At 40.1% G+C, this 27,148-nt stretch overlaps 1 protein-coding gene across 1 annotated transcript; it reads left to right on the plus strand.

The window, feature by feature from the left end:
• Window positions 1-1,108: 1,108 nt before the first annotated feature.
• GYPA (glycophorin A (MNS blood group)) lies at window positions 1,109-27,148 on the plus strand. Its single transcript, XM_070770191.1, has 6 exons — window positions 1,109-1,271; window positions 5,173-5,238; window positions 20,577-20,615; window positions 21,620-21,705; window positions 23,132-23,186; window positions 26,955-27,148. The coding sequence occupies exons 1-6, from the start codon at window positions 1,235-1,237 to the stop codon at window positions 26,969-26,971; spliced, it is 300 nt and encodes a 99-aa protein (XP_070626292.1). The 5' UTR covers window positions 1,109-1,234; the 3' UTR covers window positions 26,972-27,148.

Consider the following 27,148-nt stretch of genomic DNA (forward strand, 5'->3'; position numbering starts at 1 on the left):
CCATACGGTCACAAAATATCGACCACAACTAAGTGACTTGACCATCACCACATAATTGTTTCATAGCGTTGTGTCAGTCTCCACTATACAGTAAAGTGAATCTGCTAAACATATACATATATCCCCTTTTTTGTATTTTCCTTCCCATTTAGAGCATTGACTAGAGTTCTCTGAGCTATCCTGTAGGTTCCCATTCGTTATGTATTTTATATATGTCAATTCCAATCTCCTAATTATCCACCCTGTGCCTCCGTAATGAGGCGTGTTTGGAGAGAAATCACCACACTGGTTCGGTGTGGGCCCTAGCTATTCCATTCAAATTCTATTGTGAATTAAAGATTTCTTGCATCTCATATTATTATGTTGCTGTATGACTTGCCATGATCTAGAGAGTTTTTCAAACCTCAGAGCACTCTAATAGTAATTCCAGTTCTCAAACACTTATTTCATGTAAGAAGCCATTTTCTCTGTGACCCATAAGACTCTCCACATTAAAACAATTTTCCTGGCTACCTCAGCCTGATTCAGGCCTTAGTCTCAGGCCTGCATGTGTGTATTTAGTCACTCAGTCGTGTCCAACTCTTTGTGACCTCATGGACTGTAGCCCACCAGGCTCCTCTGCCCATGGCATTCTCCAGGCAAGAATACTGGAGTGGGTTGCCATGCCCTCCTCTAGGGGATCTTCCCAACCCAGGGATTGAACCCAAGTCTCTGGCATTGTGGGAGGATTCTTTACCATCTGAGCCCCCAGGGAAGCCCAAGAATACTGGAGTGGGTAGCCTATCCCTTCTCCAGGAGATCTTCCCAACCCAGGAATCCAACTGGGGTCTCCTGCATTGCAGGCAGATTCTTTACCAGCTGAGCCATCGGGAAGTCCAATTTCAGGCCTTCACAGTCTCATTCTCATTTGTCTAATCGGGTGGCTCCTGACTGCTATTACCTTGAACTGCCTACTGAGTTTATGCAAAGTAATTGTAACATGTATGCACTTCCCTGAAGTGGAGACTTGACTGAAGGCTTTAATAATCCTGGTTAAGCAGATACCCACATATCTTCATGGACAGATGGTGTGCAACTTTGCATCATTTAAAAATGCCACCCAGCCTATCAACTGATGCCTAGAGAATGTGAGCCTGAAAGATAACAATGTGTAGGCTGAGGCCACAGATGTCACGTCAGTCATCCTTGGCGGTTTTCTTGCACTGACCTTGGGAAGCCAGCTTATGACCTCAGGATGGACCGAAAAATGATCTTTGTATTACTATTGTCAGGTAGGTGGAATTTTTTTTTTTTTAGCAGGATACTGTTTTATGGGACATAGGATTATAGCTACAAGAAAAACTATCTCATTTTAGTCCTATTTGACTCACTGAATAACTGAATGAGTAGTATTCAGATCCCAGTCTTGTTGTTTAGTCACTAAGTCGCATCTGACTCTTTTGTGACCCTATGGACTGTAGCCCATCAGGCTCCTCTGTCCATGGGATTTCCCAGGCAGGAATACTGGAGTGGGTTGCCATTTCCTTCTCCAGGGGATCATCCCGCCCCAGGGATCTGCACTAGCAGATCCCACATCTCCTGCACTGGCAGGTAGATTCTTTGCCCCTGAGCCACCAGGACACCAGCCCAGTCTGGTGGATGGATTTTTTAATTGTGAGTGGGTTGGTAAAGTGGGGAAGTTGCCCATGGCTAGATGAGAGGTATACTGTTCAAGTATAAGCCTAGGCAGCCTTGAAACAATGTAATCAAATACTCTGAAAAACAAGTCTGTGTGAAAGAATGTGTTGGTTATTGGCATTTTCATGAGTTTAACTTCTAAATTAGAGTCATTAATGAAGGTGATGGTGGGTCTATGTTCCTTATTTTTCAAAAAGTTTTCCCCCAAATTATAATTTCCTCCTTCACCTGCCAAAAAATTACAAGCCACAAGTATGAACCCTGAATCCATGGCGCGGCCGTTGGGGCGCCGTTATTTTCCATTTTGTGGTCCATTACTGAGATGTGATACAGGGGGGAAAAAAAAGAAAGGAAGAAAGAACTCTTATTGGCTGAGGGATTGTGTGGTTTGGACAGAAATGGAAATCAGTTCATTAAAATAAAAAGTAACATAGGCATATTATGAAGTAGTATCAAATTAGCATTATTTTTGGCCTCTTCCTGAGAGTGTTAAGATTAAAAGTTCTTCTCAAATACAGCGTTTATGTGTCAGAAATACTAGTGCCCAGCACCTAGATAAGGAGCAGGCAATTATTTGAAATCTGTTTAGCCCCCTCAGACGTGGTTGTAATTTGAGTTACATAGAGTCTCAAGAATCACCTGAGCACTCTAGGAATTGGAGGAGGGATTCAGGAATTTCTTAGATATTAGGTTGGCTAAAAAATTCACTCATTCATGTTATGAAAATATCTGAACAAACTTTTCGCCTGACCCTGCACTAGGGGATAAAGTGTGTAATGGTTAAAGCACAGATATGAAAGTTTCAAACCTGGCTTCACATCTGAAAGCCAGGGCCCATTAAGGCAAGTTCCTTTCCCTCCCTCAGCCTCACTGTTCTTATCTGAGAAACACAGGAAATATTGGTACCTGCCTACTGCTGTCAACGAGTAGTCACCTAAGGACTAAATAAAGTCATTACCGTAATGTCCTTACTCCAGCGTCTGGCAGTAGTGAAGAGGTATTTAGCTATGCTAACAATTATAACCTAGGAAACAAACCTGGGTATAGGATGGTGACTTCTGAGAAGTGAAGGAGAAGGGGGCAATTCCAGGAAACAGAAGACTAGCAGAGTTATCTTCCTGGGGAAGGAAATGGGAGCCCACTCCAGTATTCTGGCCTGGAGAATCCCATGGACAGAGAAGCCTGGCTAGCTACAGTCCACAGTGTCACAAAGAGTCGGACTCGACTGAAGCGACTTAGCACCCACGCTGGTGGCACTAGTGGTAAAGAATCCTCATGCCAAAGCAAGAGACGTGAGAGACACGGGTTTGATCCCTGGGTCGGGAAGATTCCCCTGGAGGAAGGCGTGGCAACCCACTCCAGGATCCTCCCCTGGAGAATCCCATGGACAGAGGAGCCTAGTGGGCTGCAGTCCATACGGTTGCAGAGTTGAACACAACTGAAGTGACTTAGCATTCACGCACAGAGTTACTCGAATTTTTGTAAATAACAAAGAATAAAAACAGTTAGCTTGAGGAAAAGGAAATACATGCCAGAAATATGACATAATATTTAAATATATTCAAATATATATAAAGGTTTCACACAGAGGAGACCAGGGGTATTCACGGTGTGGTTCCAGAGGGCAGAGTGCGGTTACTGTCCCGAAGTAGACACCTTACCCATTTGGGGAAGTGGAGGGACATGATTTTGGAAAGGACTCCTGGAAAAGAAAGAAATTCATGCTACAAATGCTCAGGCAGAGTGAGTTAAAGCCTTAATGAGACTTCATGAAGTCAGCAAGTTTAAGTGACTCCAAAGACTGCCTTGGTATCCAGTGCCAAGGCTGTCATCAGCTTTGCATTTTTGGAATCCTCCAAAGAAACTCTCTTGATGTGACTACTTTAGAGAATAATAGGAAGGTATTGGAAATGATTGCCGCCACCCTTACTCATTAGATGAAGAGAACATGAAAAGTGTGAGGAAATAAGGGGGAAAAAGAGTTTGTTTGCTTTCTCCAGTAATCTAAAGGATAAAGCCAGTATTTCTAAGTGTATCCGAGGTCATCCTCCTGTGGAGAGTAATTTTCTTTTCTATGATTTGATTCCCAATCCCTCAATTCCTTCCCTCATTTGTGCATTCAGTAATTATGCATGAGGTACCCTATACCAAGGCCACAACAGTGCCACGAATGAGCTCCTGAGTTCATGTTCAGGGCGGGTGGGGGCAGGGAGAGGGAGGGAACAAAGACATTCAGCAGAACAAGTATTGAAATAAAACAGAGTGAAAAATAGCACCCAGAAATAAACCAGGGAAGGTGGTGGACATAATGCAGAGGGCCAATATAGAGAGGGATAGCAGGACCTTTTTCTCTGAGTTGGTGATGTTTCTGATGAAAGCTGAACAATGAGAAGAGGCCACACTTCCAAAATCTCGGGAGGGTGGTGGATGTAGAAGGGAGATGAAGGAAGACAATTCTGAGGCAGAAGAAGGCAGAGTGTGTTCAAGGAAAAGCCGAAGCTCTGATTTGAGTATAGGGTCCTGATGCTAAACAGCACTTGGAGAGAGCTCTGGGTCCATAGGCCTTGGTGATCTGTGTGCATCTCACCACACACGCCTTGCAGGCACACCGTTAGAATGACTCAGCAAAGAAGCAAGGCTTCTCCTTTTCCTTCAGTAATCTAGGAAGAGAACGTTTCTCTCAATTTAACTGTTACAGGACTGAGTTCTGAACTGGGATTCAGGGACACAGCACTCTAAATTTCTTAAAAGCCCAATCTGTGTCTTCATTTTTGTCTCCCCCACTCTGCTAGGCTTACATATGTGCTTAGTCTCAGTTTCATCCATGTGATCCCATGGACTGTAGCATATCAGACTCCTCTGTCCATGAAATATTCCAGCCAAGAATACTGGAGTAGGTTGCCATTCCTTTCTCCATGACATCTTCCTGACCCAGGGATTGAACCTGCGTCTCCTGTATTGCAGGCAGATTCTTTACCATCTGAGCCACCAGGGAAGCCTGCTAGGCATGTACTAGGCTCTCAGTTAATACTAGTTGCAGAAACAACAAATGATCGGAATTTTGTTGCAGACCAGTTTAAGTGTGGAGAACTGACTGACTCGCATGGGTCTCATTTTCGTCCTGCCTATCGAATAAAACACAGACTAGATGGCATCAAAATCCTTTTCATCTCTAAACTTCAGTGATGCCTCAAAGGTCAGCCTGAGATGATTCATAGGCTAGTTTCCAAATCTTTAAATCTCTAGATTGGTGTGAAGTTGGGTTTTTAGAAAGAAATGAACACTCTCACCCTGCACCCCTGGAGAAAGATTTCTAAGACGGGGAAGGAGGCACAGTATCTCAAAATCAACTTGCACTGGTTTCAAATTGGGAAGTTGGATTTAACATCATTGTGATCAATTTCTCTGTACTTTGGTCTCTAGAGGATGACTGAAAACATCTATGAACCTATTGGGGAAGCACATTTTAGATAATTTTCCCAAATGTCTTTATAGGTTATATTTTCACAAAACCTGTTGCAACACAGACTCCAGGGATAAGTGACCCTACTCATTTGCCAGGTAAGTTACCAACCAAAGCAGGCAGGTAATAGATTTCCAGCCATTAGTATCATATCTGTGTATTTAATAAGCACCTATCTGTGTGGTTTTTTATGACACACGAGTCAAATTAAAGCAACAACACTAAAAAGAAACATTTCAGGGTTAACTCTTGGTATTGGAATTGGGGTAACTTTTTTCTGCTTTTTAATTCTTTCTAAATTCTCTGTGAAATGAATCATAAAATATAATTAGGAAAAGGTTTAAATTTTTTCAAATTAAGCCAAACACATACAACCTGTGCTTTCTAAGCTGTGTCTGTCGTTAAGCAACAGTGACAAACACTAACAGAGACAAACCTAGATATCTGCATGCTCATTTCATGTCCTTATTTACTGCTCAAAGAAACTTGGTTGTGATGGATACGGAAACTGATTTCCGGGATCTGATAGAGAGAAGCGCAAGAACTGACAGTAGATATATGAGGTAACCCAGGGTTAATATTTTCCCATTTTCTGTTTCTTTTAATTGAAATGCAGTTGATTTACAGTGTTGTATAGTAGTCAAGTGTACAACATAGTGATTCAAAATTTTTATTGATTATGCTGCATTTAGAATTTTGTGCAATATTGACTATATTCCTTGTTCTCTACAATATATCCTTTTAGCTAATTTATATTATACATAATAGTTCATACCTCTTAATCCCTTACCCCTATTTTGCCCTCCCCGCCCCCCACTCCCTACTGGTAACCACTAGTTTCTTCTCTGTATCTGGGAATCTATTTCTGTTTTGTTATAGTCATTTATGTTATTTTTTGGATTCCGCATATAAGTAATATAAAATATTTGTCTTCCTCTGACTTATTTCACTAAGTATAACACCTTTTAGGCCCATCCATGTTGTTGCAAATGGCAGAGTTTCATTCTTTTTTGCAGCTGAATAATATTCTTCTGTGTGTGTGTGTGTCTGTGTGTGTGTTTGTGTGTCTGTGTGTGTGTGTCTATGTGTGTCTGTGTCTGTGTGTGTGTGTGTGTCTCTGTGTGTGTGTCTGTATGTGTGTGTCTCTGTGTTTGTGTGTGTGTGTCTGTGTGTGTGTCTGTGTGTGTGTCTGTGTGTGTGTCTGTGTGTGTTTGTCTATGTGTCTGTGTGTGTGGGGGGGGGGGTGGGTGTGGGTGTGTGGGTGTGTGTTATACATCTTCTCTATCCTCTCATCTGTTGATGGACTCTTCACTTGCTTTCATACCTTGGCTATTGTAAACAATGCTGCTGTGAACATTGGGGTTCATATTTTTTTGGAGTTAGTGTTTTCATTTTCTTTGCATATATACTGAGGAATGGAATTGCTGGATCCTATGCTGGCTCTATTTTTAATTTTTGGAGAAATTTCCATAGTATTTTACATTATGGCTTCACCAATTACCATTCTCACCAGCAGTATACAAGGATTCTGTTTTCTCCACATCCTCGCCAACTTTTGTAGATTTCTTTGATAGTCATTCTGACAGATGTAAGGTAATATTTCACGGTGGCTTTGATTTGCATTTCTCTGTGTTGAACATCTTTTCATGTGTCTGTTGGCCATATATACGTCTTCTTTGGAAAAGGCCCATTTTCTGTTTTCTTGTAGGACTTGTTTCTTCTATGATACAGTAACTCACCCACAAGTCCCCGGCTGCCACACTCTACTTGCTAAGAGTCGTGGGACAGTGGCAGCATATAGAATCTTAGGAAGCCTTCTTCATGGAGAGAATTCTACCACACCTTGGGAGTCGGGCAATGTTCTGACCATGTCTGTCTCAGAAAAGCAAATGACTCCAAATATACTAAAAGCCCCAAGCCACAAAACACTGTACATTCTTTTCTTGGTTCCCAAGCACCATACCAACCTCCAGTACATAGTGAAGGAGAGTTCCAACCTCAGCGTGTCTAGAGTCTTGTCTTCCTTGATATTTTGACCAGACTCTTCTTTCCTCATTTAATGGTCTTAATACCCTTGATGAAAGCCAGTTACCACAGATATAGGAGTTAATTTCTAGACTCTCAATTCTATTCCATTGATCCTTAGGGCAGCACCATACTGTTTTGACTACCATTGCTTTGTAGTAAGTTTTGAAATGATGCAATGTAAGTCATCCAGCTCTGTACTTTTTCAAGATGATTTTGGCTACTTGGGGTCCCTACAAGTTCCATATGAATTTTAAGACCAATTTTTCTATTTGTGTAAAACTTTATATAATTATATCTGTGTATACTTAATTCATTTAGCTAGCCAGTAAATGAATCATGTAGACAGTTATTGCTGGTCTGACAGGAGGTGGATCTCAGGTGCCGATGTGAGCGATGGGAGTGGTTGACAATGGTTGACATGATTGACAATTATTATCCTCGTTTTGTAAATTATGAACCAAAAGTTTAGAGTGGTTAAGTCTGCTGCCCAAGGTCTCAGCTAATAACTAGTGACATTAGCTTGAAACCAGCCATTCAGGCTCTAGAGTCTGTGCATTTCATCCACACATGAAACTGCTTATTCATCATCCACATTGATGTTCCAAGTTTGGCCCTATCTTATTCTTTGTTCTTTTTTACATTTTTTTTTTTTTCTTTTTGGTTGCACCATTTGGCATGTGGGAACATAAATCCTAGACTAAGGGTCAAACTCACGCCTCCTGCATTGAAAGTGAAGAGTCTTAACCACTGAACTGTCAGGGAAGTCCTGGCTCTTCTGTACTCTTGCAACATTGTCACTTAATGTTCTACTCATGCTTTTGCTAAAGTGAAGCCTGTGTAAAGGCTCCTAGTCTGTCTTTTCCTTTTAATACAGCTAATGTGCCCTAATTTTATGACTATGATGGTAACCTTTTGCTATTTTTATCTGGGCTAAGTGATCTTTTTCTCTAGGGCTCTTCCTTTGATATTGCTACTTATTTCTCAGTCATGATGATATTTAAAAGTCAAAAGGAAAGAAAATAAATACAAAGCACAAAAGGTGAACATACTGCATCTGTTGAAGGCAACTGGGAATGTGGACCATGGCAATGGCATTGTGTCTGACCAGGAGACACAGTCTCATTCGCTAAGTCGCTAAGTCGCTCAGTCACTAAGTCATATCCAACTCTTCTGAAGCAAATCAGGCTAATATCCAATTGCTTTATAAATCTATTCAACACAAGATAAGGGTGATGTAAGACAGGGGTCCCTAACCCTTGTCATGAACCGGGCCACATAGCAGGAGTGAGCAAAGCATCATCTGTATGTACAGCCACCCCCACCCCTCACATCGCCACCTGAGCTCCACCTCCTATCAGATCAGCAGCAGCTTTAGATTCTCACAGGAGCATGGACCCTGCTGTGAACTGCACATGGAAGGTACCAGGTGTGTGCTCCTTATGAGAATCTAATGCCTGACGATCTGCAGTGCAAACGGAGACTATCATTAGTAGAGGTTAATCTCAGTGTAGTCATAACAGAAACAATGTGCACAATGAGTGTAATGTGGGTGATTCATCCCAAAACCCTCTTCTCCCAATGTTCGTCCACGGGAAAATTGTCTTCCATGAAACTGGTCCCTGGTGCCTGAAAGATTGGGGACTACTGATATTAGAACCTTTGAAAATGTAAGAAAAGATCCTAATGATTAGGAAACTGAAGTTTCTACATGTTTATCTAGTCTGGAGCAATATTCTTGCTGCAGGCAGTGCATTAGACTCCAATGTCTGAGTACACAGATGGTTCTAATACACAGTATCAAGAGTGAGCATACTGATCTAGTTTCTATTTTCCCATTCATTATTGTCCAGCCAGGCATGAGAAGTATCAGTGCTGTGAGAACTTTCATTTTTTAATTAGAATTTTTCTCATCTAGTCTAACTTCTTTAATCCCATATCTAGTATGTTTAGGGAGTTTAGCTACACAAATGCCCATATCTTAAAATAAAGCTGCCATATCTAATCATGTAGATATCTACGTGTAATCTTCTTTAATTCTGAGGATTCGTGGTTAAGCAAGAGTAACTGGACTGGAAGATATTTAGCAAGAAAAACAATGAGATTTCAGGTTATAAATTGTTACCAACCAGAAATATCTATCCTTCCATAAGCTGGATATGACACTGGATATCATTCTACCTCTATGTTAAGGGACTAACCCTCCCACCCTCAGCTTCTGCACAACAGAAATTATTGGTTTTGCATCTTTTCAGTTAGCCCTGATTTGCTAGAAGGGACGGCTTACTTGAGAGTTAGTTACATAACTTGGTGAGAGTTTCATCTTCTTTTAATGACACTTATTTGGTGCTCTCAACCTTTTTATTTTGCATAGATCATGGCAGAGCTTGTCAGACAGTTCTGCAGTCAAATAGGTGGGAATGGAAACTCCACCTCCACCGTTTATCAGCTTCATGATCTTAGGCAAGTTAGGCGATGTTTCTGATCTTTGTTTTTTTTTTCCTCTACACATAATAAATTAATACATAATAATATACTCTCAGGTAATTGTTTTGAAGAGAAAATGCCTAGAATGTAGTTAATACACAATTTGTTTGTTATGAATATTACTGTCTCAGACATGTGAATGTCTATGATTTTGGAATAATCAGGTACCTTAGGCAGCAGTCCCCAAACTTTTTGGCACTGGGAACCAGTTTCATGGACGACAATTTTCCATAGACCAGGAGTGGGAGGGGTGGTTTTGGGATGATTCAATTGCATGACATTTATTGTGCACTTAATTTCTATTATTATTATTATTACATTAGCCCCACCTCAGATCATTAGACGTAAGATCCCAGAGTCTGGGGACCCCTGCCCTTTACTCTCATTTTATAAGTGAGACACGGAGGCTTAGAAAATTCAGTGACTCACTCAGGTCTCCCACCCCTTGGTGGCAAAGCCAGGACTAGAATCCTGATCTCCTTTCTCCCTGGGGCAATGAACAGAAATATCCCTTGCTTTCTATCTGTTCAGGCTAAAGAACGCACAGTGGCTGGGATTATAGGCTGGTTTTTCTCTCTCACTGGCTGGTTCAGTAATAGTTCGGAACAGCGAGAGTGACTAGAATCTGGGCAGGACATAGCCTGACAGAACCAAGCTATGAAGTTCCGTCAGGGAAACCACTGTCCTCCTAGGCAATAACAGCTTCAGGGCAGACTTAGTGAGGAGCTGTTCTCTACCAAGCTGGGGAAGGCAGAGTTGTGACCCATTGGCTGCTGGGAACTGTCCAAGCAGGCCACTCTGTAGGTGAGCAGAAACTGGGTCATTGCATTTGAATCTGGCCCACTGATTGCACCAGTGGACATGCTCTCTAAGAGTCATTAACCAGAGACTTCACACAAAATTTCGAGGGCTATTCAAAACACTAAGTGCAAATGTCATCCCATCAACTTTTTATCCTTTAGAAAGTTCAATTTTTCTAAATTGTAACTAGCTACTTTGACTTACTAAATCTCTCCAAAAAAATAAAAGTGAACAACAGCAGACAAAAGGGACATCTAACTGTATTATCACAACTTGATCAGATTGATGTTGTCAACCCTTTGGTTCAAGGGCAAAATTGAGTATTTCTTTTAAAATATTGCTTCATGGCAATAGCTTTCTTCAAATATCTTTTGGAATAAGGAAGAGTCCTGTCCATTCTGTAAAAAAATAATAAGGTCTGGAAGAAAAGGCATTGAGTTGGAAGCCAGCAAATGTGAGTTTTTCCCAGTTTTACCACAAATAAGCTGTTCAGAACTTTCACAAATACATTACTGATCAGTTTTCCTGGTCATCCCAGTGCCAGAAAAGTCTAACACTTAGAAAATGTCACTTTCTGACTTGGAAATTATTGAAGGCCTTTCATAGTTGGGGTGTATCCTTGTAAGAGTTTGCTTTGCTGAGATAAGACTTCTATCAGTTGCAAGGCAGGAGGGAACCAAGCTAAAACCAAGGACTGCGTGAGATGACTTTATCACTTCATGACAGGAGCTCAGCAGCTGGAAGTTTGGGCAGAGAGCAAAACTACAGGGTATTCGTCCAACATTGCATTTTATATTCTTTCTAATGACATTCCATGTTAGAAAGTCAGTTGTTTGGGAAAGCTGTGTGCCTAGCGGTTAGAGCATAGTGCAGAGAGCTGGGAGACTAGATCTCCATGCCCAACTGTGTCTCTAACTCACAAGTCACCCACCTCTCCCGCACACTGGGAACAGGGGACCTGTCGTGCTCCCTCCTGCAATACCCAGACATCTCAGGCTGGTAGAGTTTTTCTGAACAACTGTGAGATCAGAGCCATGACAATACGAGACAAAAGAGGTGAATATTCTGGAACAATTCAGATGTTATGCAAGTATGAGATGATATGACCACAAAAATTTGGAATATTTAATATTCTGGGTTGTATGTTCATTTATTCATTCCTGCCTCTGAAACCTAAAATTAAGTGATTCAGTCCAAGTAACAAATACATACTTTGTGCAAAGTGCCAGAGCAAATGTCATTTTAGTATTTGGGCACTATAAAATTTTTTTAAACTAGGAGTTTGAGGCCTTGCTAAACCTACCCTTTTATTCCCGTTTGCACTAATTTGCCACTTGAACATGAAACTTGTGTCAGTCTGAGAGGTTTGCCATCTTTGCTACTGGCTGCCCTCTAACGCCCACGTAAATGCACACTGTGTTCTCTTTCTTCATATTTTAGCCCATTTTAAGGTCACTTCTTCACCTTAATTCGACCTTGTCCACATTTCCACCTAAAATTCTATCCATCCTTCAAGTTTCAGCCAGTGACTCAGTGCAAGCAGGCGGAGGGTGAGGCTTCAGAGTAAGTCTTTGGAGCCCAGTGAAGCTCAGGAACTGTGCCCTGTTGGTCCAAGACCCATGTGTTCCTTAGGTAGTGTGACACTGGACACATCTTCCATTATGCCTTGAGGTAAAAGTGCTTCTCTTGGAGACAGAGTGGAATTTTTCAGGTATAGTCTGGATATGTTCCTGAAAAAGAAGTAAAATGATGAAGGAAAAGACCCTCAGGTCAATATTGCTACAGCAGAAAACAGTTTTTCTTAGAGGCTCTAACAAGAGGACATGGAAGTCTAAGAGGTATAAAGGAAGTAATACAATAAATTGGTGTGAACAAATCATCAAAATGAAGACTACGTGATTATTCTATCAATTCTAGCCCTTAGGGTATCTGGCAATCTCAAGGAATTTAGTTGTCATTTTTCTGTGTACAGTACATCCCAATGTTCACCAGCTAATATGCTAAAACATTGAGAAATCCTGCTGACAAGACCTCAACCAGGTGGAGATCTGGGAAGTTGGAATATTATTGGAAAACAGCAGAATTCAGTCTCAATTTTGTTCCTTATCTACTTTGTTAAACTGAGCCAATCATTTAATTTTCAAATTTATTATCTATAAAGTAAGCAAGTTAGGTTAACTGTTCCAAGGGACTTGAAGGTAAAATGTAAAAGTATATTCTGAATTAATTAGGACAAAATTGAGATTGACTTTGAGTCAACAAATAAGGCAAACAGGAAAAGACCCTGATGCTGGGAAAGATAGAAGGCGGAAGAAGTGGGCAGCAGAGGATGAGATGGTCGGGTGGCATCACTGACTCAATGAACATGAGTTTGAGCAAACTCCTGGAGACAGTGAAGGACAGGGAAGCCTGGAGTGCCGCAATCCATGGGGTCGCACAGAGTCTGAGCACAGAGGACAGAGACGCAACTGAGCGACTGAACAACAAATAACAGAAAGGGAAGGGCCTAGAGCAAAAGAGGGGAAAAAAAAAAGTAGGAAAGAAATGCTTCCTCGAATCCAGCCCATAAGAGGTTCAGGCTAGACTGTTAAAATTGTTTTGCTAAAGTTAAAATTAATTTTAATGAGCTGTCTCTCCCTAAGCATTTTCTTATTTGGATAGCAAAAAAGTTACACAGAACTGATTATCCCTGGCGAAAACCATGTTCCTCTTCTCTGACTTTGCTTAAAATTAGAGGCTTGAAAGTGCCAGTTTTTAGAGGTGTGAGATCTTACGTCGGCTCTTCAGCATATTCTTTTTACAACTTGTTGCAATTTTCTGTCCCTTTAAGGTCTTAGTCCACAGGCCTTCCCTACCAAAGGCTGTGCTGACAAGTGATAAGGACCCTCTGTAAGGAGGAGCGGCCTATTTGCAAAATGACTTATCTTGACCACTACTGAACACAAGATGGGATCCTCTTATGAAGAGCTCTGGGCATGGTTGTTTGGCTTGTTCTTTCTTTTTCCTACATCCTCCTTCGTGCCATAGACAGTGATCTTCCCCAAATGAAAGTCTGGTTCAAACACTTCATCTTTCCAGCTGCCTTAGGCAGTGAAATTTCATGCCCTGGTCCACAACACCCGGCACGTCACTGCCTTCTCTGCTTCTCACACCCTCTGGTGCAGCCACATAGATTTTTGTGGTTCCTGCATCCCACGAGGGTGTCTTGAGTGCTGGGTCATCGCTGACACCACTGACTCTGTACCTAAATGTCCACAGAGTCGACCTGGTGAAACCCTAGACCACCTTCAAGGTGAGTTCAGAGAACCCCTCCATGAGGTCTTTCCATTTCCTCCTTTTGCGAATAGAACTGACCACTGTTTCCTGTGCCACCACTTCACCATCCCCCTAAAATACTTAAATACACTTAAATTAAAATTTTGTCTCTTTCCTAAGCTGGGATTTCCTTGATGGAAAAACCATGAATTATTTATTATTTCATTGTATCCCTAGTACAAAAGAGACATGCCTAAACATTCGTGTAAAGGAACACACAAGTGAGTGAGTGTCTAAGGGGCCCAGGAACCATTGTTGGCTGAAAAGGATGCACAACTTTACAGTTGAGAATTATGTTTTATTTGGCGGAATTTCTGAGGACTTAGGCCCAGAAAAAGCCTCTTAGATAGCTCTGAGGGACTGCATCGAAGAAGTAAGGGAGGATTTATATGAGTTTTACAACAGAAGTCAAGTACTCAGAATGTCAAAGGATTACTTTTAATTAAAGAAAGCCAGACATCTCAAGTTAATAAATTTAGTGCTTTTCCCTCTATGGGAAGATGCAAGAGTCCAGGCTTACTACAGTCTTTCCTTTGATATACACCTTAACCATCTAGAGCCAGTGGCCTGAATCCCCTCAGGGTCTACAGTCTGCGATGCCAGCAATGGCTGAAAGCATGGTGTCTGCAACATCCTTTGTTCACTGATACGGCGGGCAATTTTTTTCATCCACACCATCAAGGCCTATGAAACACATCTGGATTCTAAACAGTCAATCATAAGATTTCATTTAGCTTTAACACACTATGCCAAGCACTGGGATCTTGTGGAGTTTTTAGCCTAAACCGAAGTAGGGGAGGTCAGAGAAGACCTCCTAATAAAAATGGCCTTGAACTGGGACCTGAGAAGTGGATAGCCAGCCAAGAAGGGGACCACGGGAGGATATTTCAGGCAAAGAGAAGACGAGGTACAAAGTGTGGGCTTGGAGAAGAGTATGCTGCATTTGAGGAACCAAGAGCTGTCCAGATGCCTGGACTCCAAGGGAGCGTGAAGTTGCAAGCACTGATGGGGAGGCAGGCAGGGGCTGGGGCAGGCAGGGTCTTGTAGGTGTTCATAAAGAGGAGGGGCACCGACCCATAGACTGAGCACACCTCCCTAACTAACCACTGAAACTCCGGACTCAGACAGGCAGAAAGCCTGGGGTAGCGCAATCTTTGCACTCAATGAAAACTCTAGATGGCTTCAGGTAAATTTTAGCTACCCAGGTGGCACTGGTGGCAAAGAACTCGCCTGCCAATGCAAGAGACCAGACATGCAGGTTCGATTCCTGGGTCAGGAAGATCCCCTGGAGGAGGAAATGGCAAGCCATTCCAGTATTCTTGCCTGAAGAATCCCATGGACGGAGAAGCCTGATGGGCTGCAGTCCGTAGGGTCGCAAACAGTCAGACACAACTGAAGTGACTTAGCACGCATGCACTTCTTAAAAACTTTAAATTTGGTGTGGTTTTATTTTTTTGTTTTTTACTTTGGGATTTTTTTTTCTTCTAGTTGTAAAATTGTGTGCTTGTTATTGAAACATCAAAAATATTGTGTCAGTCCTCTGTGGAGGCAGGTTTCCACTATTCTTACACTCATTCCGTGCATGCCCCTTTGCATGTGGCTTGTTTCATTCATCAGTACATTTATTTTAGGCACGATCCAGACACTGACCTCCCTGTCTCTCTGTAAGAACCTGGTCAAACAATTCGTTGCTGTATGTGAATTATATCTCAAGAAAATGAGAAGATATTTTTAAAAAAGAAAGGAAATTGGCCAAACATTTACAACAGCTAGTATTTCACTGAATACCCGCTATGTACGGAGCCCTGTTCTAGTGTGCAAGAGATTCAAAATGTGCCAGGCCTGGGATCTAGGAGCCCAGGGAAGCTTGTTTCAGAAAAGCTCATTGGTATCCACATGATTTATAAATGTGTGCCCTAAATGTGAATGAATTGCACTGAATTGAAAGTTGTAAAGGAAGATGTAACATTAACTAACAGAGAACATTTTTGTTCATTAGCTATTCTTTTTTATTTTTATATACCTTCATTGATTCCTAATGAAAATCTTTCTTTCCATAATTTTAATCTCAATAGGTGCTGAACCTCAACATTCCTATGATCTAGTTATTGTTTAAAAACACTTGGTCTTAACAGATGCACACTACTATATGTAAAATACATAAATAACAAGGACCTATTGTATAGCACAGGAGACTATATGCAATATTTAGTAATAACTTTAATGGAAAAGAACCTGAAAATTGCATATATATGTGTGTGTATGTATAACTGGATTACTTTTGAATTATAGTGAATCAACTAAATTTCAGTTGAGAAAAGCACGTGTTTTTACATTAGACTTTACAGCTTTGCATCTGAATGATGAAGGATACCTTAGAGATACTAGTCATTTATCACACCCTACAGTCCACGAGTCACAAAGAGTCGGGCACGACTGAGCGACTAAGTACACACTATACTAACTGATGTGTGTGTGTGAAGGCACACAAATTATATATTAAACTAACAGTCCTCTCAATGACGTTTTGAAGTAAGTATTATCATTTTACAGATGGGAAATCAAGGCTCACTTTCTTCACCTGTAAGGCCCTGCCACATGAAAATTCTGGAGCTGCCACTGGGAGAGATGTGGGATGAATTTGTCTTGTGTGATGTGCTCTGTGGTCCGCTCATTGCCTCAACCTTAATCCCTGTCTCAACTTCTCTTTTGTACAGCTGAGTTTTCTTCGACCAGTGCCATTCCTAGTACAGAGTCACTCATTGATGGGCCTATTGTTGATACACCACCAGGAGATTTGTTCGTATTTTAAAACAGTTTTTCTCTGGAGTCATTGTCATGAGGCAGCTCTACTTAATGGGACTGTCTACTGCAGGGAAACTGACAAAGACCTAGAAATGGAAGCAAAATAGACAAAATCTCTCTCCTCTAGAGGAATTCTCGCTTCTGGAATGTTGCACAGGAATAATACTCTAGATTAAAGAAATTAAAGCTTCTAGCAAAACACATAAATGATGAATGTGAGCATGAAATGGTAGGCCAGGTAAAAGGGACCCAGTAGTGCAGTGGTGAGAGGGGGGCTTATGGTCAAACCTGGCTGGACTCAGCCCTGAGCTTGGCCCTGTCTCAGGTGCTGACCCTGAGTAGATTGAACCCCGAGTTCTCCAAAGGGTCTCCGTCATCTTATTTTTTAAATGGGGCTCATTTTACCTATCTCACAGTGTTACTCTAAGGATTAAATTTAAAAAATGTGTGAAAATTGCTTGACTGAGAGCCCAATACATCATACGTGCCCAGTAAAGTATAAGCCATCTGGGTCCTGAGATAAGGATGATCAGGTGGCATTCACTGTCTCTCTGATTATTCTTCTATGGAGAAGAAGATGACTTTGAAAGAGCAGGTTGAAAGCAGAAAAGAAGAAGGTCTTTTGTAGGTGGGATTTTGGCAGGGTACTTTGGATTTAAAGTAAAGCCTCACAGAAGACTTAGCATAGCTCTTGGATCATTAGCTAGTGGAAACACTGAGAAAAAGGGAAGCAATGGGTTTTCAGAAGGACAGAGACCAAGAGACGAAAATTAAGCTAAGTGCTTAGAATCAATTACTGGACTTCTGGGTCCAGTTAAATAATCTACTTTTCAAAGTGATTTCAGTGTGAAGCCAACATGATAGTGTCAAACCAGAAAACATTCATGGGTCCACTGCAGACACACACAGCGCACATGCCATGAATCCTGTAAATAGTGAGTGGCGAAAGAATGACCCACTGTAATCACGTCTTTGACAAGGTCATGTAATGTGTGCAGTATGTTATTAGTAGTAAATTCAAGAAATGACGTAAAATTGCATCGGGTGACAGCAGAAAAAGAAATACTCTTGTGGACTGGTCAGGGGGGATTAACTCTAGCAGAGCATTCAGTTCAGTTCAGTTCAGTTGCTCAGGCATGTCCGACTCTTTGTGACCCCATGGACTGCAAAACACCAGGCCTCCCTGTCTATCACGATCTCCCAGAGTTCACCCAAACTCATGCCCATTGAGTTGGTGATGCTATCCAACCATCTCATCCTCTGTTATATCCTTCTCCTCCCACCCTCAATATTTCCCAGCATCAGTGTCTTTTCAAATGAGTCAGCTCTTCGCATCAAGTGGTGAAAATACTGGAGTTTCAGCTTCAACATCATTCCTTCCAATGAATATTCAGGACTGATCTCCTTTAGGATAGACTGGTTGGATCTCCTTGCTGTCCATGGGACTCTCAAGAGTCTTCTCCAACACCACACTTCAAAACCATCAATTCTTCGGCACTCAGCTTTCTTTATAGTCCAACTCTCAATTCCATACATGACTACTAGAAAAACCATGGCCTTGACTAGACAGACCTTTGTTGACAAAGTAATGTCTCTGCTTTTTAATATGATGTCTAAGTTGGTCATAACTTTTCATCCAAGGAATAAATGTCTTTTAATTTCATGGCTACATTCACCATCTGAGTGATTTTGGAGCCCAAAAAATAATGTCTGCTATTGTTTCCACTATTTCCCCATCCATTTGCCATGAAGTGATGGGACCAGATGCCATGATCTTTGTTTTCTGAATATTGAGTTTTAAGCTAACTTTTTCATTCTCCTCTTTCACTTTCATCAAAATGCTCTTTAGTTCCTCTTCACTTTCTGCCATAAGGGTGGTGTCATCTGCGTATCTGAGGTTATTGATATCTCTCCTGGCAATCTTGATTCCAGCTTATGCTTCATCCAGCCCAGCATTTCTCATGATGTACTCTGCATAGAAGTCAAATAGCAGGGTGACAGAATGCAGCCTTACGTACTCCTTTTCCTATTTGGAACCAGTCTGTTGTTCCATGTCCAGTTCTAACTGTTGCTTCCTGACCTGCATACAGATTTCTCAGGAGGCGGCCAGGTGGTCTGGTATTCCCATCTCCTGAAGAATTTTCCACAGTTTATTGTGATCCACACAGTCAAAGACTTTGGCATAGTCAATAAACCAGAAATAGATGTTTTTCTAGAACTCTCTTGCTTTATCTATGAGCCAACGGATGTTGGCAATTTGATCTCTGGTTCCTCTGTCTTTTCTAAAATCAGCTTGAACATCTGGAAGTTCACAGTTCACTTACTATTGAAGCCTGGTTTAGAGAATTTTGAGCTTTACTTTATTAGTGTGTGTTCAGTTCAATTCAGTTCAGTTTCTCAGTTATGTCTGACTCTTGGCGACCCCATGAAGTGCAGCATGCCAGGCCTCCCTGTCCATCACCAACTCCTGAAATCTACCCAAACTCATGTCCATTGAGTCGGTGATGCCATCCAACCATCTCATCCTCTGTCATCTTCTCCTCCTGCCATCAATCTTTCCCATAATCAGGGTCTTTTCAAATGAGTTAGCTCTTCACATCAGGTGGCCAAAATACTGGAGTTTCAGCTTCAACATCAATCCTTCCAATGAAAACCCAGGACCAATTTCCCTTAGGATGGACTGGTTGGATCTCCTTGCAGTCCAAGGGACTCTCAAGAGTCTTCTCCAATACCACAGTTCAAAAGAATCAATTCTTCAGCACTCATCCCTCTTTATAGTCCAACTCTCACATTCATACATGACCACTGGAAAAACCATAGCCTTGACTAGACGGACCTTTGTTGGCAAAATAACGTCTCTGCTTTTTAATATGCTATCTAGGTTGGTCATAACTTTCCTTCCAAGGAGTAAGCGTCTTTTAATTTCATGGCTGCAGTCACCATCTGCAGTGATTTTGGAGCCCAGAAAAATAAAGTCAGCCATGTTTCCTCTGTTTCCCCATCTATTTGCCATGAAGTGATGGGACCAGATGCCATGATCTTCATTTTCTGAATGTTGAGCTTTAAGCCAACTTTTTCACTCTCCTCTCATTGTGCAGTTGTTTGAGCATTCTTTGGCATTGTCTTTCTTTGGGACTGGAATGAAAACTGACTTTTTCCAGTCCTGTGGCCACTGCTGAGTTCTCTGAATTTGCTGGCATATTGAGTGAAGCACTTTCACAGCATCATCTTTTAGGATTTGAAATAGCTCAACTGGAATTCCATCACCTCCACTAGCTTTGTTTGTAGTGATGCTTCCTAAGGCCCACTTGACTTCACATTCCAGGATGTCTGGCTCTAGTTGAGTGATCACACCATCGTGATTATCTGGGTCATGAAGATCTTTTTTGTATAGTTCTTCTGTGTATTCTTGCCACCTCTCTTAATATCTTCTGCTTCTGTTAGGTCCATACCATTTAAGGCAACTGTATTAGGAACGTTTGCAGAAAGGAATCCAGTGAGACTGCTGGCAAAAACTCAGCTAAGGCAAAGTAAGGATTTGGATTCTGATGGTGGAAAATGGATAGCAACATGACTGAGCTTACATTCAGTCATGTCCAGCTGTTTTTGAGGATTGGACTGATGTTCATGTGGGATAACAGCTCAATATCTCTTTCTGATCACCATTTTTACATTTTTTAAAAATGCACTGCTTGTTGTGGAAGTCCATAGATGGTTCTTCCAATAGTTTCTCATATCCTTCCCTTTAGTGCATGAGGGAGTTTACTAATTCCTGATGAATGGAAACTTGTTGGGTAGCTGAAAGTAGATATTGGATTGTTAATGTTGAGGCTGACACATTACCTCATATATTTTACTTACTCACTGTTGAAAGTTGAACCGTGTAGTTCTTTAAACACATTTAAGGAATAACAAAAATCCACTAGACAGTCTAATTCCAAAAGAGTATTTTTTAAATATGCCATATGTTTTCTGACCTTATTTTCAAATATTTTCTTTTTAGGACCAAGGATAGTACTTCAACATAAATTCTCACAGCCAGGTATGTTAATATTTGACAAAGAATGATGATCATTCCATTTAACATTATGTAGTGCGAGTTTTAAATGCCTTGGAACTAGAAGCATCAATTTTATTTTTTAAGTTTATTTTCTTTCTGATTTTGCTTAAAAAAATTTAATCGAAGTATAGTTACTGTACATTATTATTTGTTCTAGGTGTAGAATATAATGATTCACACTTTTAGAAGTGACACTCCATGTATAGTTGTTATAAAATATGGCTACATTCCCTGTGTGCTCTACAATATATGTGCTGTGCTTAGTTGTACAGTCGTGTCCGACTCTCTATGACACCATGGACTGTAGCCCGCCAGGGTCCTCTGTCCATGGGATTCTCCAGGCCAGAATACTGCAGTGGGTTGCCATTCCCTTCTACGGAGGATCTTCCCAACTCAGACATCAAACCCAGGTCTCCCGCACTATAGGCAGATTCTTTACTGTCTGAGGCAGCATGGAAGCCCTGCTGTACAATAATATATCCTTGCAGCTCGTTTTACACATGACAGCTTGTACCTCTTACTCTCTTATCCCCATATTGCCTTTCCCTCTTCCCTCTCCCCACTGGTAACCACTAGCTAATTTTAAAAACAAGAGTGTTACTTATTTCAGTCACACAAATTGTAAAAACAAATTATGTTCTTTTCAGAATCAAAATAGGCATTTCCAATTTCCTTAAAAATTTTAGAAACAGCAGTATATAATCTGATCATCATTTTTATTTTAAGTTATATATCTTCAGCTTTCTAGCCAACCGTGGGTACATCCAGAATAAATACAGATCCTTCCTGTCTTAGTCCAGATTTGTTTTTAAACTCTGTGCTACCACTTTGGAGCTACCTTCCCAACACTGTGTTTGTGGATTATCACTTTCCCCTATAAAAAGACAAAGCGATATTACCCTGATTTTACCTGCTTTATTTTACAAATGCTGTGTGGTCATTTACTTCACACTTTTATAATTTGCTCCTCTGTTTTTCTCCTATAGTAATGGTAAGCATTATTTTTGCGGTGATTGCTGGTATCGTTGGAATTATCGTCGGAAGTGCTGGCCTTATTTTGCTACTGCGAAGGGTGAGGACTCAGTTTTAATTTTTAAGTGCTGGTGTAAATAACTCCAGGAGGGTTTAACTCTGTGGCTTCAACTAAATTCAAAAGGAAAACAAAACTGCATGAAACTCCATCTTTTTCAACTGGACACAGAGAAGTCACTGAGTTACTCTAGTAGAATTTTTTATTTGCATTTGCCTATAAAGAATCCCCAAATACCAATCTACCTGTTTTCCAATGAAACATCCTCCAAGGCTTCTAACTTGGTTTAGTATATTTTGATGGATGTGGATGAAAGTCAAATGTCTAATTATAGTATCTAGTTTAATTTGCATATGAAAAATCTTTAAAATAACATGATATATTTATTAATGCTGAAAATATTTGCTTTTCTATTCTATTTCTTGGGACAGATTTGTCAAATTCCACCTATGACTTTTCAGCCATGAATGATGTTTTTCATCACTAAAGATACTTTTGAGTCTGTATGACAGCATTCCAAAGAACATCACCTTTGCTATATAACCTCCTGTTTAAGGTAGTTCAGACACAACATTTGTGTGTGTGATTATAATGCTAGTAATTTGGAATTATAATCCTAGGTCATTAAGTGCCTAGTCACAAAAGAGTGGTGCAATTGAGTTCGCATTCACCCTCTATTTTTATCTTTGTGATCTCCATACCACAGCCATTCTATATATGTATATATTCTTTATAAAATGCTTGTTTTCGAGAGCTCACAAAACTGCAATGTTAGGGCTATAACAACAAGATTGATAGTAAATCTACATAGAGTTCCCTTGCCCTTTTCTATTTTAACTATTTTTGTTAGGTGACTTTGATAATCATTCAAATCTATGATTGTTTAGCATTACTCCATGTAAATTTATCTTCTCTAAATAATATTTTCTTAATAAAAGGAAAGTAATGAGAGAATCTGCTCTAATATGAGAGATTTTGTAAAGACTTGAATGGGAGATAACTCCTCTTGTTTGCAGTTTAAATGTTGGGGACAAAGTCATGCCCTGGTCTTTGGGCACAGATGACAAATTTAGTTGTCTTCTCTCTTGGCTGATGATCTAAATCTGAAAAAGACAATGACATACTTGGTTGGCAAAATTCAGAGAACATCTTGCATACGAATATAGTAGAATTGGGTCATGGTTATCAATTCAGCTTTTCATTACAGCAGGGAACTATGACACAGTCAATGTTTGGGGTAATAGTTCACCTATGGAAATAACAAATATTATTTTGAAATAAAACTTTAAAGCAAAGTTTGTAGGTTATCTATGAAATAATAGCTTTTTCCACAAAAGAACTCTACAACGTGAATTTTAATTGAAAGAAAACAAACTTTAACCAAAAAACGTGCTTTTAATCTATTTTTCTTACTGTGTCTAAGTTTATAAAATTGTGGCATTAACGTTCTTCTGCCTTTTATTCATAGAGAAATCGAGAACGAACAAGTACTCCTAAAACTTCTGAACAACCAGAAGAAATAGGTTGGTGCTATTTTTATTGCCTTTTGCCTTTTTGGAAGGAACATAAATTAATGACTTACTTTTATACTCTTCAATATAATGAAATTTTCCCTTAGGTATAAATTATCTTTTTAAAAAAAGTAAAACAAATACTGCACATAAAGCAAAAACCAAGTTCTTTTGTGTACTTTTTATTTTCCAAACTGCAAAGTTGAGAATAGGAGAACCTGTAGGGGGCTAGTTCAATAGCCCCAAATCTGGAGCCAGACCTTGGTTTGAATCCGTATTCCACCACTTAGCAGCTGTGTAAACCTAAGCCAGCTATTCTTATGGAGATAATAATAGTGAGTGGGCTGATAATTCAACATGGGGATAATGATGGTGTTCATCTCACAGAGTTTCATGAGGATCGAATGAACTACCATAAGTAGTAGAGTGCCTAGAGCAGTTCTTGGCCAGAGTAAGCACCCAGTGCCTAGTAGCTGTTATAAATATTGCAGCCTCCACACTCAATGACCTCTGCACAAGTGGCCAGTCACTAGGCTTCCTTATCATTTCCACTCTCAGGTGGAAAGGGGATACATAAACATGGCAAAAATAGCAGGAGTATCTTGTTCACCCAGAATAGTATTGACTTAAATAGTGTTTTCCAAAAACAGACAACCTTAAAAAAGTGTGAGATTTTTATATTTAAAAGTATCCAGATATTAGTACTTTCTTGCAGGAAAAAAAAAATGTAAACTCTAACAAGCCTGGAGCATCCATTACCAGCATGAGAGTAATTCCTAAAGGCTGAGTAGTAGTTGCTGCTTCTACTATGTGTTTTAATACCTAACCAATTTTATTAATTATGGCCTGTTACATAATTTCACTAATTGAGTATATGGTTCTGTTAACATTAAACTTTGACATCTGTTTGGGGAGATAATCACCAAACACAAGTCGCTGTAGAATGGGCTTTAAATGCTCAAGCAAAAGGGAACTGATTCTGCTTTCTACAAAATTGAAGTTTTTCTCAAAATTATCAAAAATCATGACAGATTTTAGGGGCTGTAAATTTCCAGATTCCAATATTTAACCCTAGACCTAACACCTATCTTCAAAGGACTTGCTAGGTTTTTTAGATTTTGGGGTCATAAAAAACAGAGAGTTTTCAACTCTCTACTGCAGCCATATAACCTATATGCAGAACTAGCTTCATCACATTATCTTGTAGGTTCTTAAAGATTAAAGATGATCAGTATATAATTATTTAGTCCTGGGAGTTTCATGCTTAGTAGGGTGAATAGTGTACATGTCATTCTCAGCTACCAGGATTAATAAGACTCAATGTACAGATACCTAAAACAGCAAATGTTTTGAGTCCTGTAGCAGATTCACTTTTTTAAACTAAGGTTACTTCATTATAGGATTTGCAGTTCGGACAAATATGTGTTATTTCTTTTACCTATATTCTGCATTGTTTCAAAAAAAATGTTTGAAGATGTTTTTAAAATGGAGCAATTACTAGTCAAGACTTAATGTTTAGTTACCTAAATTTCCATATGCTTTTAACTATTGATTTATTTTGGTGACAATTTTAGTGTTTAATGTTTTGTCTGCTTTTTTTTTCATATAAACTTGAGCCTTTCCGTGCAATAGCTCACAAAAATTTGGGACAATTTAATTCATCAAAGTTCATTAAAATATCCTTGTTAGTTTAAGTGCAACAGACAATTTCCAAATGCTCACTGTGGTTTGGGCACCTACACACTTATTAGATATACCAGTAGGAGTCTCTGTCCTCTAGAAGCTGAGCATCTATTGGAAACTGACTGTGGTCATTGTAGGGAACAGGTTTAAGGTAGCAGAGGCATTAGCATCTAAAAAGTCTGGGGCAGGTATTAATAGCAAAGGCTTCTGCAGATGAAATCACCAGAGGTCAGCCTTAAAGGCTGGATAGACATTTCTAGGGGAAAGTCAGTTCTAGACAACAGTCCAGCTTGAGCAAAAGCATAAAAGAAGACAGAATATGGTGTAGTCAAGGAACTGTGTGCATTTCCACATTAGCAAGATTAATGCCTCAGTTCTTCATTTATGTCTCAAATACACATAAATGCAGTGGAAAGTGAGATGAATCATATTTTAGGTTCAATTCACCTTTCCTTATTTGTGCAAATGAAGTTATTAAATGTGTCATAGTAAGTTAGTGAAATCGTTACCAGAGAGTAGATTCTTGGCAGAAAGCATTAATAGACGAGGCACATAAGTCAAGAAAATAAAGGGTTTATTAATAAGTAATAGGATGTTCTTGGGGGAGTGTGAGTATATTCAGGGGGGTAGCTTCTCTGAATTCCTTTAGCAAGCTGGTTATATGGAGTGTAAAAATGAGTGGGCAGAATGTTCATTGGGAGGGGAGAGGTTTGGAGTGATAATTCCTGATTTTCACCCCAACTCCACCTTTCTAAGGAGAGAAGGGATCTTTGTCTTTATTCAGTCTTGATCAGAAGTGTCACAGCATCAGTACATGATGGAAACTTCTTACCTGCAAGGCTGATTTTATTGTAATGAGAACATAATGAGCAAAAGGTACATTTGGACACTGGAGATTCCGCCTTTCCCTACCTTTCTTTGTCTGCCTCCAGGACACTTGTTACCCCCAAATGTATGGGTTCTTATCAGTCCAGAGGTTTCCTGTTTTCTGTCTGCCCAAGGACCTGCTTTGTTTACAAGATGTGGGGTTTCCTGCCATTTGGCCTGTGCCACCCTTTGTCTGCTCATTTCTAGCTATCTGCCTGCTCTAACAAAATGGGTTATCAAATCAGACCCCACTTCATAGGAAATTTAGGAAAACACACAAGATTCCAGAAAGTGGGTTAGCCCTATTTTTGTAGAATACTGCTCTAAAGTAACTCACAAGTCAAAGGCAATAAGAGATGGGAGTGATCATGCCATCTCAACAAGAACAAGAGACGTTGGGGTATAAAGAACGAATTGCTTTTACCTCCTTGAACTTGCACAGGATTAATGGTTGGTGGGAAATGAGAATAAGTGAATCTGAGTTAGCTGCCCACAGTGATGGCCACATGTGACCTCTACCAGTCCATTTGCTATGGCAGAATTTGGGGGTGCACCATTCCTGTAATTCCCCAATCAAAGGAGACTGTGGGAAATGCTCTGCTTCCATAACAGCAAAGTTTTAGCCCATCTGTTTCACACAGTTTCTGGAAGTAACATAAATCCAACCTACTAGCTAAGGAAAGGGGGATATCACACTTGGTGTGGGAGGCCGGCCCTTCTTTCACATGGTAGAATCAGAGAGGAATTTAGCAGTGAGTTTCTGTACAGCCTTGCCCGTGCTTACGTCTAAGAAAAACCAGTTACTTCTGAAAGAGATTACAAACTAGGAACCTTGTCTTAAATTCAAACACATATGTGTAATTCCACCCACTTATCATTTACTGCTTTCATGATACATACATGATACTGTATGTATCATTTACATACACTCTATTCCACCCCTTCACAAGTTCTCTATTAGCTTCTCATCTCTGCAGAAGTTAGGACAAGAGCAGTTATGTTTGTTCCTTAAGTTCTAAGGCTTTTAGAATAGATTTTCTAAGAAATTCTGTTTCACTACACAGAACTCTAATAGAGCTAATCTGAAAAGAAATTCCTTTCATTTCCTAACAGTTGTATTCAAGGACAACTCTGTAAGAATATAGAATCCTGAAATTTATTTTATGAATTGATTTCCCACTGTATTTAAATATAATTGTGTTTAATACCACCGTTTTGTTTTTTCTCTAGAAGATCTGCCACAGTAATCGATGAGAGTCGGTTCACCAAATCAAGTTTTGGAAGAACTCAAAGACAAGACTTCAATCATGTAAAAAATAAACACGTACATTTTGGTAAAGTGAAAAATGAACATGTCAAAAAACCAAGATGTTGTATACCTTCCCAAGTTGTACAATTTCAGGATAAAAATTTCATTATAATGA

Source organism: Bos indicus, chromosome 17 (assembly GCF_029378745.1).
Source record: "Bos indicus isolate NIAB-ARS_2022 breed Sahiwal x Tharparkar chromosome 17, NIAB-ARS_B.indTharparkar_mat_pri_1.0, whole genome shotgun sequence".
Classification (NCBI taxonomy): Eukaryota; Metazoa; Chordata; class Mammalia; order Artiodactyla; family Bovidae; genus Bos; species Bos indicus.